Source organism: Crocodylus siamensis, chromosome 4 (genome assembly GCF_052110815.1).
Source record: "Crocodylus siamensis isolate JL-2025a chromosome 4, ASM5211081v1, whole genome shotgun sequence".
Taxonomy (NCBI): domain Eukaryota; kingdom Metazoa; phylum Chordata; order Crocodylia; family Crocodylidae; genus Crocodylus; species Crocodylus siamensis.
In genome coordinates this window covers 29,217,772-29,233,330 of record NC_143398.1, presented here as the reverse complement: position 1 = coordinate 29,233,330, position 15,559 = coordinate 29,217,772, and the positions used below count along the sequence as shown (strand labels likewise).

Here is a 15,559-nt window from a genome sequence, read left to right as displayed (position 1 = left end):
CTCATTCCTCTTCTACACCAAAATGAAGTCAAAATATGGAAAGCAAGGATAAATCTCCTGTTTGAGAGAGGCTATATAGGCCACTTCTTCTCCACCTCAAACTGATGCATAGTTCACTTGTATGCAAAATTAATTCACTTCAGAAATGCTAATGTAAGGAAATGCCCTGCCACTTTCTAAAAATAACTATCCTGCCCATTTAAACCAAAAACAAAGCCACATGCCAGTTCAGTGAGTCACCTCCTTTCCCTGCCCCTTTGCTTTTTCCACTTCCTTATACCTAAAATTTGTTTTTTTCAGGACAGAATTTTTGGCTCATTGGTAGAAAGCAGCATTGCTTCTAGTGACAAATCTTCACTCTGACTGCATTTACTTCAGTGCTTCTAACTATAGCCATTTATCAAATCCCACCTTAAAATCCTGCTGACAAGTTGTTCCTTCCCAGAGTTCAAGGAGTACTGTCAGACCAGTTTTGGTCCACAGTCGTACAGCAAATATGAAATAGTCAGACAGTCTACTTGAGAGTTACTTCATACTTTACCATACAAGGTACTGTACAACTGATAAAAGCTGTCATCTCATTCTTCATTAAGAATTTTTTAAAGCTAGATATGACTCTCTTTGCAACCTAATTTGCCCTCTTTCAGTGTCCCTGATGTCACATCCCAATATTGTTTTTGCTTCCTGTGAACTCCAAAGCTGATCTCAAATACAAACATGAATTTGCCTGGGTGTCATGCTTCAGTCAGTTTATTCTCCTCACCGTTTTCAGTAAGAAGGTACCCAGCCTGCCTAAAAATCCTAATGACACCTGCAGTACTTTCAAGAAAGTATTATCAATTTCTCTATGTCCAGCACTACTTAAAACCTTAGCAGGCACAGGTTTGCAATCAACATTTGGAACTATACCTGTATTGGTCGTCTTTTCCAAAAGCAAACAAATGGAGAAAACCCTAGCAAGAATTAAAATGGTATTACTTTAACATGTGCAAAAGGATTACAAAAAGCTGATAAGCAAACCTGTCAGCTTGTCAAAAATAATCTTGTCAAAAATAAGTTATTTACCCAAATCTAAAACTATCCTGAATTTAATATGCATCCCCAATAATTAATACTTGGAAAACGTATTATTTTGTTTTACTTTGCCATGTATACAATCTAATTATTTGAGGGTCACTTAAAATTTGTCCCCCATACCATCACTGTAGTGGGGAAAGGAAGAGCAGGTGGGAGGCCAGAAAGCAAACAGCTTGACCTCTATCCCTTGCACCCCACACCTTGCCCCACTGCTGCCTGTCCATCCCTTCCTCCCTCCCCCTGCTCTGGCAGGCTCTGGCCTGGGCACCCATCATGGCCCCAGCCCAGACCAGGAGCAGTGGTATGACAGCTTTGGCCCCAGCTTTGGGGCCCAGCTGAAGCTGCTGCTACTGGGCTGGGCTGATGCCATGCTTCATGCCCCAGAGGAGGGAGGAGGGTCAGGCAGCAGCTATTAACAAAAAGACAGGAAAGTGAAGAAGTTATGATGGGGAACATCCCAAAATGGTTCCCTTCCTCATATCTCACCTTCTAAGACTAAGTTCATTAGTTAGTTCTTGATTTCTGATTTTTATTGATGTTTTTAAGGTAATCAAAGTTTGGTCTCCCCAGTTCTATTAGATGATAAATATCTACCATATTTATTCATTTCTAAAATGACCTCCCCAAAGGAGAATTAAAGACAAGCCTCCAATAATTACATTCTATACATAGAAAATTATAACAAAATGTTAACCGTTTCCATGTCTAGAATCTAAGTACTGGGGGTCATTTTAATTCAGGGCTGTCTTAGATTTGGGTAAACATAGTAATTCCATCCCTTAGCAGTGCAGGATTTCCTTATACTGGTGTATTGTGGAGGATGGAAAGAAAGACAAAAAACAAAACAAAACAAAAATTCTCAGCATTTCCTGGCTGCTATGCCTAAAGGAGAGCTGGAAGCACTCCTCAGATTGGCAGTCTGCTACTTCACGATAAAATCAAGCAGAGAAAGATGCTGCCAATCAGCAGAATCTAGCAATGGGGGTGCAATGCCCTTCAACTACTATTTAGGGCTGCCTGAAAGTACCAGTGTGCTTTTTAAAAAGTCCTTTTCTGCTGGCAAGAAAGTATTTGCATTTTTTCTAGTTCAGCCTATAGCCTCAATTTGGTAACGCTTACTTTTGAGCCAAGACAATCATTTGACTTGCTGGTCAACACAACCTCATTCAGCAACTCATTTTTTTCTAACAATCCCATTAATACTCTGGTTGTGTCCAGTCAGCTGGCTGCAAAGTGATGTCTGTTAAACTACTGTACGCTAAAGACATACCATTTGTCTAAAATCAAATAGTCACAATTTTACTTTACTGTCACCACACAGCAAGCAGATCATTATCACAAAGGGAAAAAAATTATAGGGAATGAGGCAAGATTTTACTCCCTTCCCAGGCTATCAGATAATTTTATATTACACACAGTGGGACCAAAGCCTGCAAAGAGAGAGAGCACCACCATGTGTAGCTTTATACACGTGAACAGATTTCTTTAATTCAATGAGTTTACTTGCATGGATGAAGTTAGTCATGGGATCAAGCATCTATCTTATTACGGCTGTAATTAAGCATATGGAGAAAAAAAAATGTTGACACTCTTATTTTGCAAACCACAAAACTAGGGAGTAGTTGCCTCAAGACAGGTAACCCTTGGTTTCATTTTTAAAACAAATTCAGCTTTCCCCCATGTCAGAGGGGCTATTTCAGAATGAAATTTCAACCTTGTGCCTGCACTTTGGACACATCTAGTTAAGTGGTCTCTGTTGCCACTCTCCCCATTACTCTAGACTACCCTGCCTTTGAGAGGTGCACTGATACATCGGTCCGATATCGGATCGGCACCGATATAAAGAAAATTGACTATACTGGAATTCAGCTTTTTTTGCCAGATGTGGCTGATAATGTGGCCAAAAAGTGTCCCCGTACACGCACACAGCCACAGCATGCACAGGGTGGCAGCTTAGAGAGCTATGTCCAGCTGGTAAAGTCTGTTGTGGTGGAAGAGGCAGTGAAAGGAGAGGGGAATAGGGGTGGGGGGCCAGATCGAGACCCCTGTGGTGAGGGAAGGAGCGCGGCTGGGGCTGGATGCAGGGAAAGGGGGATGGCTCCCGCCACTGTGTGCACTCCAGGAGGGCATGGGGGAGGGGGAGGTGTGCCCCCAGGTTTGTGTAGTGGGGCGGCTGCTGCTGCAGGCTGGGTTGGGCTGCACTTAGGGTGGGTGGCAGCGCTGGGAGAGGGCTACAGCGGGGATGGTGGGGGTGTTGCAGTCGCACCAAAATTCACTGTAGCCCCCCCAACTCTCCCTCCCAGAGCTGCCACTGCCCACCCCAGCCCCCGCAGAGAAGAGCCAGGCACAGCAGCCCCAGCCTGCAACAACAGCCCACCCTGCCCTGCACAGATCCAGGGGCACACATCCCTCATGCCCCCTGGGGTGTCTTTAGTGGCAGGAGATGCCCCCTCCCCTTTGTTCCTCCCACTGGATAAGCCAAAGCTGTACCATGCCCCACCCTGGCTAGGCAGCGCCTGCCCCAGCCCCTGCCCCACTCCATCCCTCACCATGGGGGCATGGATTTGTGCCCCCCGCTACCCCATGCCCCTCCCCTTCCACCACAACAGACTTACCAGCCGGACACTGCTCTTCAAGCTGCTGGGCTGCATATTGGAAATCAGATTGGTATCGGCCAATATGCCTTCTTAAAAATCCGCTATTGGTATCAGCCCAAAAAATCTCTATCAATGCACCCTTACTGCCTTTCAATTTCTTTGCTCCCTGGCCATAGAAGGAAGGGTCCAATACAAAAATGCTTTTTCTAGTTCTGTAAGGTTTCAGAGATGGCCTCAGATACTGTAGCACTCTACTCTATTTCACAAAGGGAAACCTTCTGTCAGGAGGTCATACAGCAAGAAGTCCAAAGATTAAATGTACTTTTCTGCTACATAAAAAATGTACACTTTTCAAAATCATAGCAGAAAACAGCTGTCTTCACAATGAACAATTACAAAAAGAAGAGGCAAGGACTTGTTAGGCTGATATCTTTTATTGGACCAACCATGTAGCAGGGATTAAGCAAGAGAAGCTTTCAGATGCAAGGTATGCAAAACCTGAGGAAGAATGTCTTCCATTTGAAAGCTTGTCTCACTTCATCCCAGCTACATAGTTAGTCCAATAAAAGATATCACTCTAAGAAATCCTTGCCCCTCTCAAAATGTCTGAACCATCATGGCTATACCACGCTTTACTGTAAAACAAAGATCTCTCCCTAGTTTTCACCATCACAAATCCCGTGTGTACATTTCACATATTTACACTGTGAAAATGCACTTCCTGAATCATTCTCATGTAGTCCTGGCTACTGAGGATATCTGGTCTTTACAGGGAATTTTTAAATCTTGAACAGATGGAAGATCTTCCATCAAAGCAAATGGTTGTTACATAGTTGGGGTGGTTTGCAAAACACCCAAAACTATAGAAAGCTTTTGAAACAGACCAGCATTCATTCTTTTAACTGAAAACATAAGACGTGCAGTGCTGATCAGACAGAATAGATATATTTGTGTTATGGAATAGCATAAGAGATTACCAATCCCATATAACATTAGCTATACAAGGGGTCCGAACAATCCAGTTCTGGCCAGGGAAGACCTCCCTGAACAAAGGCTACCTACAGGCTATCTTCTATGTCCTACATAAGAGACAAGCTGGGTAAAGGCTTCCACAGTCACTGCTGAAGGAATTTAGGGCAACACTGCTGCTCACAGGCAGTCAGGGACAGGTTCCCACAATTGAGGATTCACTCGGGGCTGTTTAAGTTACCCTGAGAGATGAGTGAAAAGCAAAGAGGCAGAAAGTTTTTTTAGTTGCACTCCGCACCCAACCCCAGATAGACTCTTACCCCAAGCCAAGGTTGAACATTCAACAATAGGTTTTTAGACTTCTCCAATTCAGGATTTAAATAAGAAAAACAAACCACAATACTCTTCATGTGAAACACTGCAGTTTTTGGCACTTGCTAGCCATTGCCCATATATATTGCAAGGTCTACATTCCCTCCTGGCTGATGGCCTACTCACTAGCAGTGTCACCCAGGTATCCTGGTAGCTGTTCCTTCTCACTTGCCTTGATCTTGTATTACTGGGAGCCAGTTCCCCATAGCTGAATGCCAGCTGCCACTGCTGTATGCTCCAAGGTACCCCCTTGGGGCAGTTGCCCCTTGGTTGAGACTTTGCTAACTTTAGTCCATTTATAGCATTAGTCCCAGCCACCTAGGGGGTTCAGTCAGCCCTCGGGCCCTTTACTGCTCCTCATCATGTTATCAAGGGGCCCTTCTTGGTCAACTGCCACCCCTTCCTATCCCTAGGCCCTCTTCCAGAGGGTTTTGCAGTCCTGGGGCACAGTCCACTCCTGCCCTTCCTTCAGTCTTACAAAGACGGAGAGCCCAGTGAGGCCGGTGGCCCACAACCCAGGCCCGTCCCCATGTCAATGTCCTCCCTAGACACTTCTGATCTGGGTCTGGTTTCTTTACAGTTTTCCTCACCAGACCCACCACTGCTAGTCACAGCTTCCCACACAGGCTGCTCTTGGGAAGAAGCACCCCTCCAAACGCTGGGCAGCACAGCCGGATCAGCTGCCCCATCTCTGACTGCCTGCTGATCCACTCTGGTGTTTGCCTCTCCAACATGCTTTCGACTCTGCCTAGAGACTTCTCACAGGAGCCAGAAGTACTTCCGCCAGCCCGCTACGCCCCAATCCGGAGGGAGATTATGCTTCAGAAATGCCATGACAGAACCAGCTTTCCACTCCTGTGTGGCACCTTCACTGAGGTAGGTGACAAGAGCAGGTTATTTCCTGGGCTTTCTCTTCCCCCTTCACCCATTTTAGTTGTGAGTTTTGTACCTGAAGCTCTTGGAGACATCATCTGAAACCAGCCTCATACCTGTTTCAGTAGAGCCAAAAGGCGTCAAAACCAGGATTCACTGCACTGTGTTGAACATGCAAATCAAAAGAAAAGGAGCTGGGAGGCAACAGGAGAGAGAAAGAGTACCAAGCCTGCACAAGACTGTACAACTATTAAAAAAAAAAAATAGATGTGGATGTCTCAACATGTGGTTTACTACTTCTTCAGGATCATAAACAAAGATATTAGACTCTTGCCAGTCTGTACTCTAGTCCCCAGACAATCCCACTCAAATGGATATACTGCCAAGCCTTTTGTTTGAGTCTTTTCACCCATGACAGATTTCCTATTAAAATCAGTGCAATTTTCCAGCCTGATACACCATCAAATCCTTTAGTAAAACCCAAATACTGCAGCATAGATTATACTCCCTTCATCCACCAGTTTTCCAATTCTATCGAAGTAGCAACTCAATTCCATTTGTTCTGACAAGATTTATGCATGTAGATGCTGATGCAACTCTTTGTAAAATATTTGGAAAATATTCCATATATATAATTTTATATATAAAATTTTGCAGACCCAGCAGAATGACATGCCTCTTCTTCCCCTTTCTCTAAATTATCACTCAACTGTCCTCTTCCACTTTGAATCTAACTTGGAAGTATGAGTTTGGCAAAACAGACTATATATTTTAAACATGTTCCATTCAGCAGGCATCACCATATGAAGAAAACCTAAAAACACAGCTAACACTATGGGATGCTCACAGAGGGCACTCACTGTGGGATGCTTCTACATATACAAAAACATTTAGCCTTGGTTTATCTAGGAAGATCCATGGAAGAGGCCAGGAAACAGAAATAAGCTAGGAAACTAATCCAAAAATATCCTAGAACTGAGCTGGAACAATAGCACCAAACAGCACCACTGACCATGCCAGCAACTGAATTAAAATACTCACTGTATGTATTCACTACCACTGGAGCTCAGCATCTATCTCCCAATTTGTACCCACAGTAGGCTGGATTCATTCCCAGTCAAGACAAAATTTTATCAGTGTTATTTCAGCAAGGCTTCACTTGGCAGTCCAACCAGAGAGCAGACAAAGGGATTTCCATCACCTGCATCTCCTGCCCCAAAGCACTAATCCTAACATAATCCTCAAGCTCAATGCTCCATCAACCAGAAAGCAATAGCTGTGAATTTCATCAGTCATAATCCTGTCTCTTTACAACAGAAGAAATAAGAAGCAAAAAAACAGTAAACTGAGTTAGAACATGGTTGATCTAGACAGTCTCCAAACCAGAAGCAAACAGCCAAATTATGCAATTCTGTAATGTAAAGGCAGTTAGCGTTAATTAGCCACTTTAATAACTTAAGGGCTGTGATAGCTTCTAAATCATTGGAAATGTTTAATTCAAGACTTGATATTTTCCTATACCTCTAACCACAGTTCAAACTGCAGCATAAATTCAGGGAAGTCCTCTGACTAGAAAATAATATAAAAATATGAGTGGGTGGTTATGTACCAGGTCAGCATGCAGAGCCCATTCATCCTTATACTAACATATCTAAACATTAGTTACATTGACAACAGTGAAAAAGTAAACAATTCATTTGTCCTAACATATCAGTTTAACTACCCAGCCAATCTGTTACAAATGTAGAAGTACCACTTCAGGATCCTGAAGCTTTCGCATTTCTCAATATGATAACCTCTACATACAAATAGGAATTCTGCCATTTCTATATTTACTTTGCAGACATTGCACAGACCACTGATTTCTCCATTTAGCAATAATAGCTGTATAATTAAAAAGGGGAAAAGCATGTACAAGACATTTAACATATTGAGCATTTCCTGTGCAAGTGCTTTGATCTAATCGCTTGAATGGGGATGAACAACAGACAGACAGTATTTCCTTTTTTCTCCCTTCTCACAATTATATTACCAGGTAAGGAAATAAAAAAGGGCTTCCTTTAGATGTTAAAATACATGAGCTTCACAATCTTCATACACTGCATGACGTGTTTAAATGCAGTACTTCTTTTATTTTAAAAGTCAAATTATACCAAAACTGGTTTTAAACCCGTCTCTTTTCCAAAGACTGCACCACACCCAGTATATATGCATACATACAGATGCACATGGTATTCCCACCCCCCCACCAGCACACATCAAGTCTGATTTCAGTAGCCTCAGACACTCCCTTTCCATAAAGCATTTTTCATACTTACGTAGAAAGTGTTTTTCCAGTAAGGCAATTTCCAGGTGACCTTTGATCTCATTCAGTCTATCAGACTCTGTCCTGTTAAAATCCTGAACACCTGAAGCCATGTTGATGGTCCCTGGACCAGCCTATTAAAAAACAGAAGAAAAAACACAAAACACATTGATGGCTCAAAAGGAAGCTTCTTCCCGAAGTGTCATTTGAATACACCAGTTTACTTCCACAGCTGTAGACAGCTGCGCGAAAACCATGTAAGCATTTTAAGCAGAGCCTAAAATGTATCGACTCAGCAAGTCTCCCATTCAGCATTAGATTACCACAATGAATCAATGAGAGCTAAATCAAATGCACGGCATCTCTCAGACAGGTTTGCTGAGTGAGCTTGCGCAGACCGCAGGGAGTTCCAGAATGAAAGATTGTAGTTCCACTGCAACATCGCCATTCCTTATCCTTTCTGCTGCTGCTTAGAAGCATGTTTCAAACAGCAACCCTCTCCCACATTCAAGCCAATGAAATGCACAGCCAATTAAATGCGTGTAAGGAGAAGGGGAGAAAGAGCACATAACAGATTTTTCTGAACACAGACTGACACTATATAAATGCTCTCTTGTGCACATGCTAATGCTTTTGAATTAAACCATGATAATGATGGAAGGAACTCTGCAGTCACGATGCAGGGACAGCCACACACAGAAAGGACTATGTTTGCTGTTACATTTAAGGGATATAGGTGGTGCCAAGACAACTCTTGCTGCACGGCTGACACCTCAGGTTCCTACTCTTTTGGCTGTGATTTATTACAGTTTTTAAACAGCAGCAGCTGAATTAAACTAAGCATCAGAAATACCACAGAATGGAAAAATGACAAAGAAAGCATGGCTAATAAGAGAAGCAACAGCAGCAGCCTCCACAAACCAAGCTATCACAGGAACATATGTATTTGCACAGTAACAGGCAGGTGGGAATATTTGTTTCCTGTAAATTATATATTTCCAAAAATAACATTTCTCTTCTGCAGATGGTTAGCTAAATGCACATTAAGACAGATGCATGCAGCTTGAAGTGGTAGTAGTGTTGTTTAGAGATAACATTGGTAGCAGCTCCAAAAGCTTTCGGCTTCTGAATAGCAAAAGGGAATTTTTGTTCTTAGCCCACAATTAAGCCTCCTTTACACCTTCAGACCTCAAGTGAGAATGCCTGAAAGCCAGTTTAAATAATGTACATGTAATAAAGGAGATGTAACAAGTAAATGCAACATTTGTTCAACATAAAAACCCCATATTTAGAGATGGTTAATTTTGCAGGCTTCCCCCGATTTGCCCAAGGATTTACAGGAAATGCAGGGACTATTCATCATAATATTGTCGCATCATTTATCTTCTCTTTTTGGAATAATTGGCCCATCAACACACTATTTTGTTATAGTATGTATTCTCTCAAGTTCTGGCTAAATAGATGAAGGCTAAACTTCTAGGCTTTGCCAAGGATAACATGCAGTTAAGCTAGAATTCAAATTTATAATGCACAAGCTATCCCATAGTAGCTCCCCATGCAGACACTTCTAGCATACACAGAGAAGATCCACACAGGAAGTTACTGCAGAGTAGTTAGTGAGCACTAAACTTGCATTCTGGTATCCTGCCTGCTACCCTTGCCTATGTAGCCCAATCCCCATACAAATGAACTACATTAATTATACTAGTGCACTAACAAAGCAGTTACAAGAAGGAAATCCAAGGAGGGCGATAGAAATGGAAAATGCATCAAAAGCAGCACTTCTACCTCTTTTCTCTCACAAGACACTTTCACACAGTCAAAAAAGGAAAGCTGTTCCATTAAGTTGTGCTTGGGGCACCAGCCTATATTTCTATTATATTAAATTACAAAAAAGGGCTTCCTTCTGGCATTATTCAGTATGGGCATGCAATACATTGGGTAGCCTGTCAATCTGCCCAAAGGTGGGCATGAACATGCTGTTATCCCTCCGTTTCTGAAAAATTGGCTTCAGCTTCAAAAGATACACATTTAACAAAGCACAAGTGACAAAGCCTCAACTCCCAGCTTGGAGGAGATAACACAGGGCTTTCTGAGGAACTGTGCCAGAGCATACCATTCCTCACACTGTGTAAGATCAGAGAACAGGATACCCGGCAGAAATGTTTGCTGAAAAACCTCATCAGACAAGCCCTGCAAGGACACTTAACCTGATCCCCACTCTTCAGGTGCCCCACAAGAATCAAGTACACAGAATTTCTTAAGTCATCCACAGCTTTCTTTTGTTTTTGTCAGGGAGAGAGGGGTGTTAAATTTAGAAGCAAGTATGCAAGCTTGACCAAAGACCAGAGAGGGAAAAGCAAAGCTGCTACTACCTGGAGACATTTAAAAAAAAAAAGTTAACAAGGCATGCCACTGTACCATTGTAGCCACACACGGATAAAGAGCTCACTTAGCCCATGTACTGACATTTAGTTTCTAGTGGAAGAATTACAGCTTCCAGAATCCACAAGTGTGCAAGCACTCCACCTTTTCCAACTTGGAGCAAAAATGGCCACTATGGAAGAAAAGTGACCCGAATACGATCAGGAAGAAATCACTCCTAGGAGAATGAATATCTGTGCGCCTTCCCCTGCCTTAACTCCAGAGGACAAGAGTAGATCTGCAGGGAAAGCCTCCCATGTCTTCCAGAGATTGGGATCACCCCAGTACAGGGCAGGTGGAAGAGAAGGGGGGCAGTGGGCAGCTGCATACAAGCATGCCCTTTCCTACTTCTTTATGATACACAGAGAAAGCTTAGAGAGAGTTCTCTTTGTTTTCTGCTTGCATTTGTTACTTTAAAAACCTTCAGTCCCTCTACAGCAGGGCGGACACTTATTTCGGCAGGAGGGCTACTTAATGAGCTTTGGTGAGCTGTCGAGGGCTGCATGGGTAGCCTCACCCCTTGACAGTTGCCCCATCCCCTGGTTGCCATATTGTGACCAGAAGTCCTACCCCTAACCCCCGACCTTTGCCACTGGAAGTTCCTCCTCTTGCCCCCTGGAAATACTCCTTTTGGAGAGGAGAATTGCCATCTTGGAACCAGAAAAAAGAAATTATACACTAAGTCAAACACCTACTATAACATTTTAAGTTTATAACAAAAAAATATTTGTCATGTCATGATTTGTGTTTGTGTATTGTATATACAGGGGAATGCATAACTCAAACATAAAGTCTTACTCTTGTATATTGTGTATGGGAGGTGTGGGGGTGCATACATGGTGGGCAGTGGGGAGGTGCGTGTGTAAAGGGGCTTCTGAGGGGGTATGGCTATGTATGGGGGGGGCATAGAGTATGTTGTGGGGTATATGTGGGGGCATTATGGAAGTAGGGTGTGGGTGTGTGGGGGGTATGGAGATCCCCACACACTCCCCCACGGTGTGCAGCCCCCACTGCCCTACGCAGGTACTGGCAGCGCGCGGCTTCAGCCAGCACTGCACGTGGGGGTAAGAAGCGCGGCCTGCCCAGCACCTCTATCGTAAGGGCTCTGCACAACGCGCATGCAGCTCCTGCACTGGAGCTGGCTGCCTTCCCTGCCCCCGGCTGCGCAGATCCCAGGACTCCACAGGGAAGCAGAGGCCACGGCTGCCTTCCACTTCCAGTGGAGTCCCGGGACCTGCGCAGCCGGGGAAGGTAGTCAGCTCCAGTGTGGGGCTGGATAAGGGCAGGCTGGGCAGGTTGTGTTCCTCACCCCCATGTCCAGTGTTGGCTGGAGCTGCACACTGCTGAGTGCCAGCACCCATACAGGGCACAAGCACCCCAGCCAGCAGCAGGGGCTGTGTGCCATGGTGGGGGGAGAGGGGAACGTGTGGGCGTTCCCCACATCCTCCCTCACACCCATACCCTACCCAGCCAACACAGTGCCACTACCAGTCCCAGCCCCACCCAGCTGCAGCTGCCTCCACCTCTGCCACTTCCCAACCTGGTGCCCAGAGCAAGTGGGACACTGGGGAAGCCAAGCAGGCCCCCTGGGGCCAGCTGCAGCAGCAGCAGCCCTGCCCTGCCCAGAAGATGCTGGTAGCTGGGCTGGGCCCTTCCGCCCAGGAGAGTGGGAGCAAGATGTAATGGGGTATGTTGGGGGTGGGATGTATACCTGGATACCTCCCACCCTCGTGGAGTACAGTTCATTGGTGGATGCCCATGGGCTGGATGAAACTAACTGGCAGGCCGCATTTGTCCATGGGCCATATTTTGTCCAAGCCTGATCTATAGCCTGGCCAATGGCACATTGTGCTGGGCACCTGATGTCTAACTGACTAGCTGACTTCAATTTGTTCCTAGTCTACTGAGTTGGGGGTTACCATAAGATTTAGTAGATTTTGTGGCGATTTGCTGAATTAAGACTATAGTGAAGATAAGACCCAGGATGGAGAGATCACTTAAGTGCCATCACTAGAATCAAAACAGGTTGGCAACGAAACAGAAGTGGGGGAAAATCAGCTTCATTGTTTACAGACTTGTAGGAAATAAAACTGAGCGGGACTTAAAGGCTTCTAAACACATACCAGCAGAGTGGTGTGTGCAGACCTGCCCAGTTATTCAAAAAAAACCTTACCAGGTCATCTTTCAACTTCAGTCAGTATTTAGACCAAAAGCCCCTGAAGTCTAGCGACCAGTATCCTCTGCAGCATTTGTGATTAAATGAACTGCATTATGACTAGAGTGACAGTCCATGTGCAGTAGGTGACAACACACTACACTACTGTAGAACCACAAGCAACGTTCTGAGTCAAAGCCCGATCCCTCCAGCATCTCCATTTTTATTAGAGTTTACATTTGAAAACACAGCCAAAGCAGAGATGAAGAACTATGCATGACTGACAAGATAAACCCGCATATTTCAAAAAGGAACCAAGTGTCAAAACTGTTCTGACCTGATGTTGCCTTTCCAAGTTTCTTTGCAATAAAAGAATGCTCTATTATTTTTCTATAGCTAAGAACTGTCATCTTCCGAGGAATGCCTTGAATCTAACAAGGTTGAAAACCACTGCTTTGGGATATATACATTTAAGGATGTAAATAGACACAAACTTTCAGTCACTTGAGCAGTCAAAGTGGAGTTACTGTACTGGATGCACATGCCCGAGCAGCAACTGCTACAGCTGCATGCTCCTGCAATGGGTTAGAGTGAACTAAAAATCACTATAACCCTAAAACAGAATGAAACCAAGTCATTTGGTTAATTATCACTAAGTGCTTCTTGAGTGGAAGGCTGGTAATGGAGTTAACTTTTTTTTTTTAAGTTAAGAAGTCATGCTAATGCTGCCACACACAGGCAAAAAGAGCTTACTTAGGCCATATACAGACTGGCAAGAAAGAATTTTTGTTAAACAAACATGCTCTGAATTATTTAGAAAGTTTGAAAACTAGCAAATGTTAGTTCTAAGGTTCTATCAACACAGGGAATGGACTCCAGAATAAAAAAAACTGGTTGCACATTTAATGTAGAATAAAAGTATTTTAGATTGAACAATCCATATTTACAGATTTACAGAGCCTGGGAAGAGGGGCTGGGGTGGCGTGGGTGTTAAGGTACACAACCGATATGCTAGATGTCGCAAGTTCAAGGCCACAGCAAAAGCACTAATAGTGCTGCCTTGTCGGATTCCAATGAATCTGTGAATTCTGCTAGATACCATGTCACAACAAGGACATGAAAAGGAGGACGAGTCTGGAAGAAAAAGCGATGCTCACAGAAAAAGTGTACACAAGCTTAGGACTTAATGGATTTATGGAGAAAAGCCGCAATTTTTTTCTGAAATAAAAACATCTACATGGGGAACTAAACCAGAATAATTATTCTGAATTATTTCTCTGCAAAGACAAGCCCAGCTATAGTCTATTTAACCTCAAACACTTGTGCTGTCTAGGTTAGATGTGAGGCTAGATCAATTACTGAAACAGCAGCATTCATGTGGTTGATATCTTCAAGCACTGCAGACACAGGTCATTGATACAGCCAATTTAGATCAAACTATTAACCTTACAAGATTAGAGAAAGCCAAGCTATATTGGGATGGCAATTTAAAATTAATATGTTCTGTACTGGAGTAAATCAGATTTAGCCCTAATGTACAGATTGGGAATTTGCATAAATAGCAAGAGATTATGCTGAAAAGACATACAACAGAACAACAGAGTACCCAGTTAACGAAAAAACCTCAACTGGCAGTTTAGTATAACCTTGTATAACTTTTGTATAACCTTGATTTTTCCTAGAGACCATACTAAAATAAATCACCACACACTTGTCCAAGCTTTTTTTGTACAGTAATATTAAAACAAATGGAATTGATACATGATACTACATAATATTTTTTTCATACCTTGGACACAAAGCACTTTGCAAAAGTTGAAAAAGCCCTACTAGTCTGTTTTATAGACGGTGAAGCTAAGGCACAAGAGTCAAGAGACTGGCCAAGGTCACTGCCACTGAGATCTGCCATTTCCAGTCTGAAGCCATCACCATAAATGGATGTCACATCTTAGTGAACCCAACAGCACTACAGCCAAAAGGTTAAAGGATAAATCTAGAAAAAAAATATCCAGGTCACATTCTGACAATTTTCAAATATTTGAAAAGCTGCCATAAAGAGGAGCAAAAACTGTCCTCATTGGCCACAGAGGGCAGGACAAAGCAGTGAGTTTAAACTGCAGCAAAGCAGATTTAAGCTAAATATCACAGACAGAGGAGAGCGGGGAGGGGGAGGGAACCCCTTACTGTCAGTGCAGGAGGACAACAGAAGTAGCAGAAATCTCCTTCAGGGAGGTTTATAAGAAGAGGCTGGATAAGCATTTATCTTGGATTGGACAGAAGCGGTATACCCTGCATTTGTGGAGAAACTGAACTAGAGAACTTTTCAGGTCCCTTCCCACCCTATGATCTACAGCAGGAGTGCTCTCAACCCCTGGGCCACAGACCAGACCTAGCCCATGGGGCTCCCCATGGGCTGTGGCTCGGAGCACTAGATCAGGTGCACAGGGCAGTATAGGGCTGAATCCCAGCAGGAAGAAGCTAGGTGGGGGCAGTGTGGGCCTCCAGAGCCTGATCTTAGCTGGGCTGAGGTGGCATGGGGACCAATCCAGACGGTGGACTGGCTCCACACCATTTGTCTAGTTCTTGGGACAAAAACAGCATCACAGATTTACAACACGGATGGACAACCTGCAACAGAGGGTAAAAAGTAGCTTGAGTAGCCTGTGTGGCATATGACAGATTGGGGAGGGGACAGGCAGCACAACCACAGCTACAAGAGCAGGAAGCAGAAGACTGTGCAAGGAAAAGGTATCAGAGTAGCATTTGCGATGAACATGATGTTAATGT

At 43.8% G+C, this 15,559-nt stretch overlaps 1 protein-coding gene across 2 annotated transcripts in view; it reads right to left on the bottom strand.

Annotated features, from left to right (window-relative positions):
• Positions 1–15,559, bottom strand: part of GRAMD4 (GRAM domain containing 4) — a 109,668-nt gene that overhangs the window by 54,836 nt on the left and 39,273 nt on the right. For both annotated transcript variants that reach the window (XM_090042085.1, XM_090042086.1), the window contains exon 3: positions 8,207–8,327. In XM_090042085.1, the coding sequence (XP_089898211.1) occupies positions 8,207–8,327 (121 nt within the window). The remainder of the gene's footprint in view (positions 1–8,206; positions 8,328–15,559) is intronic.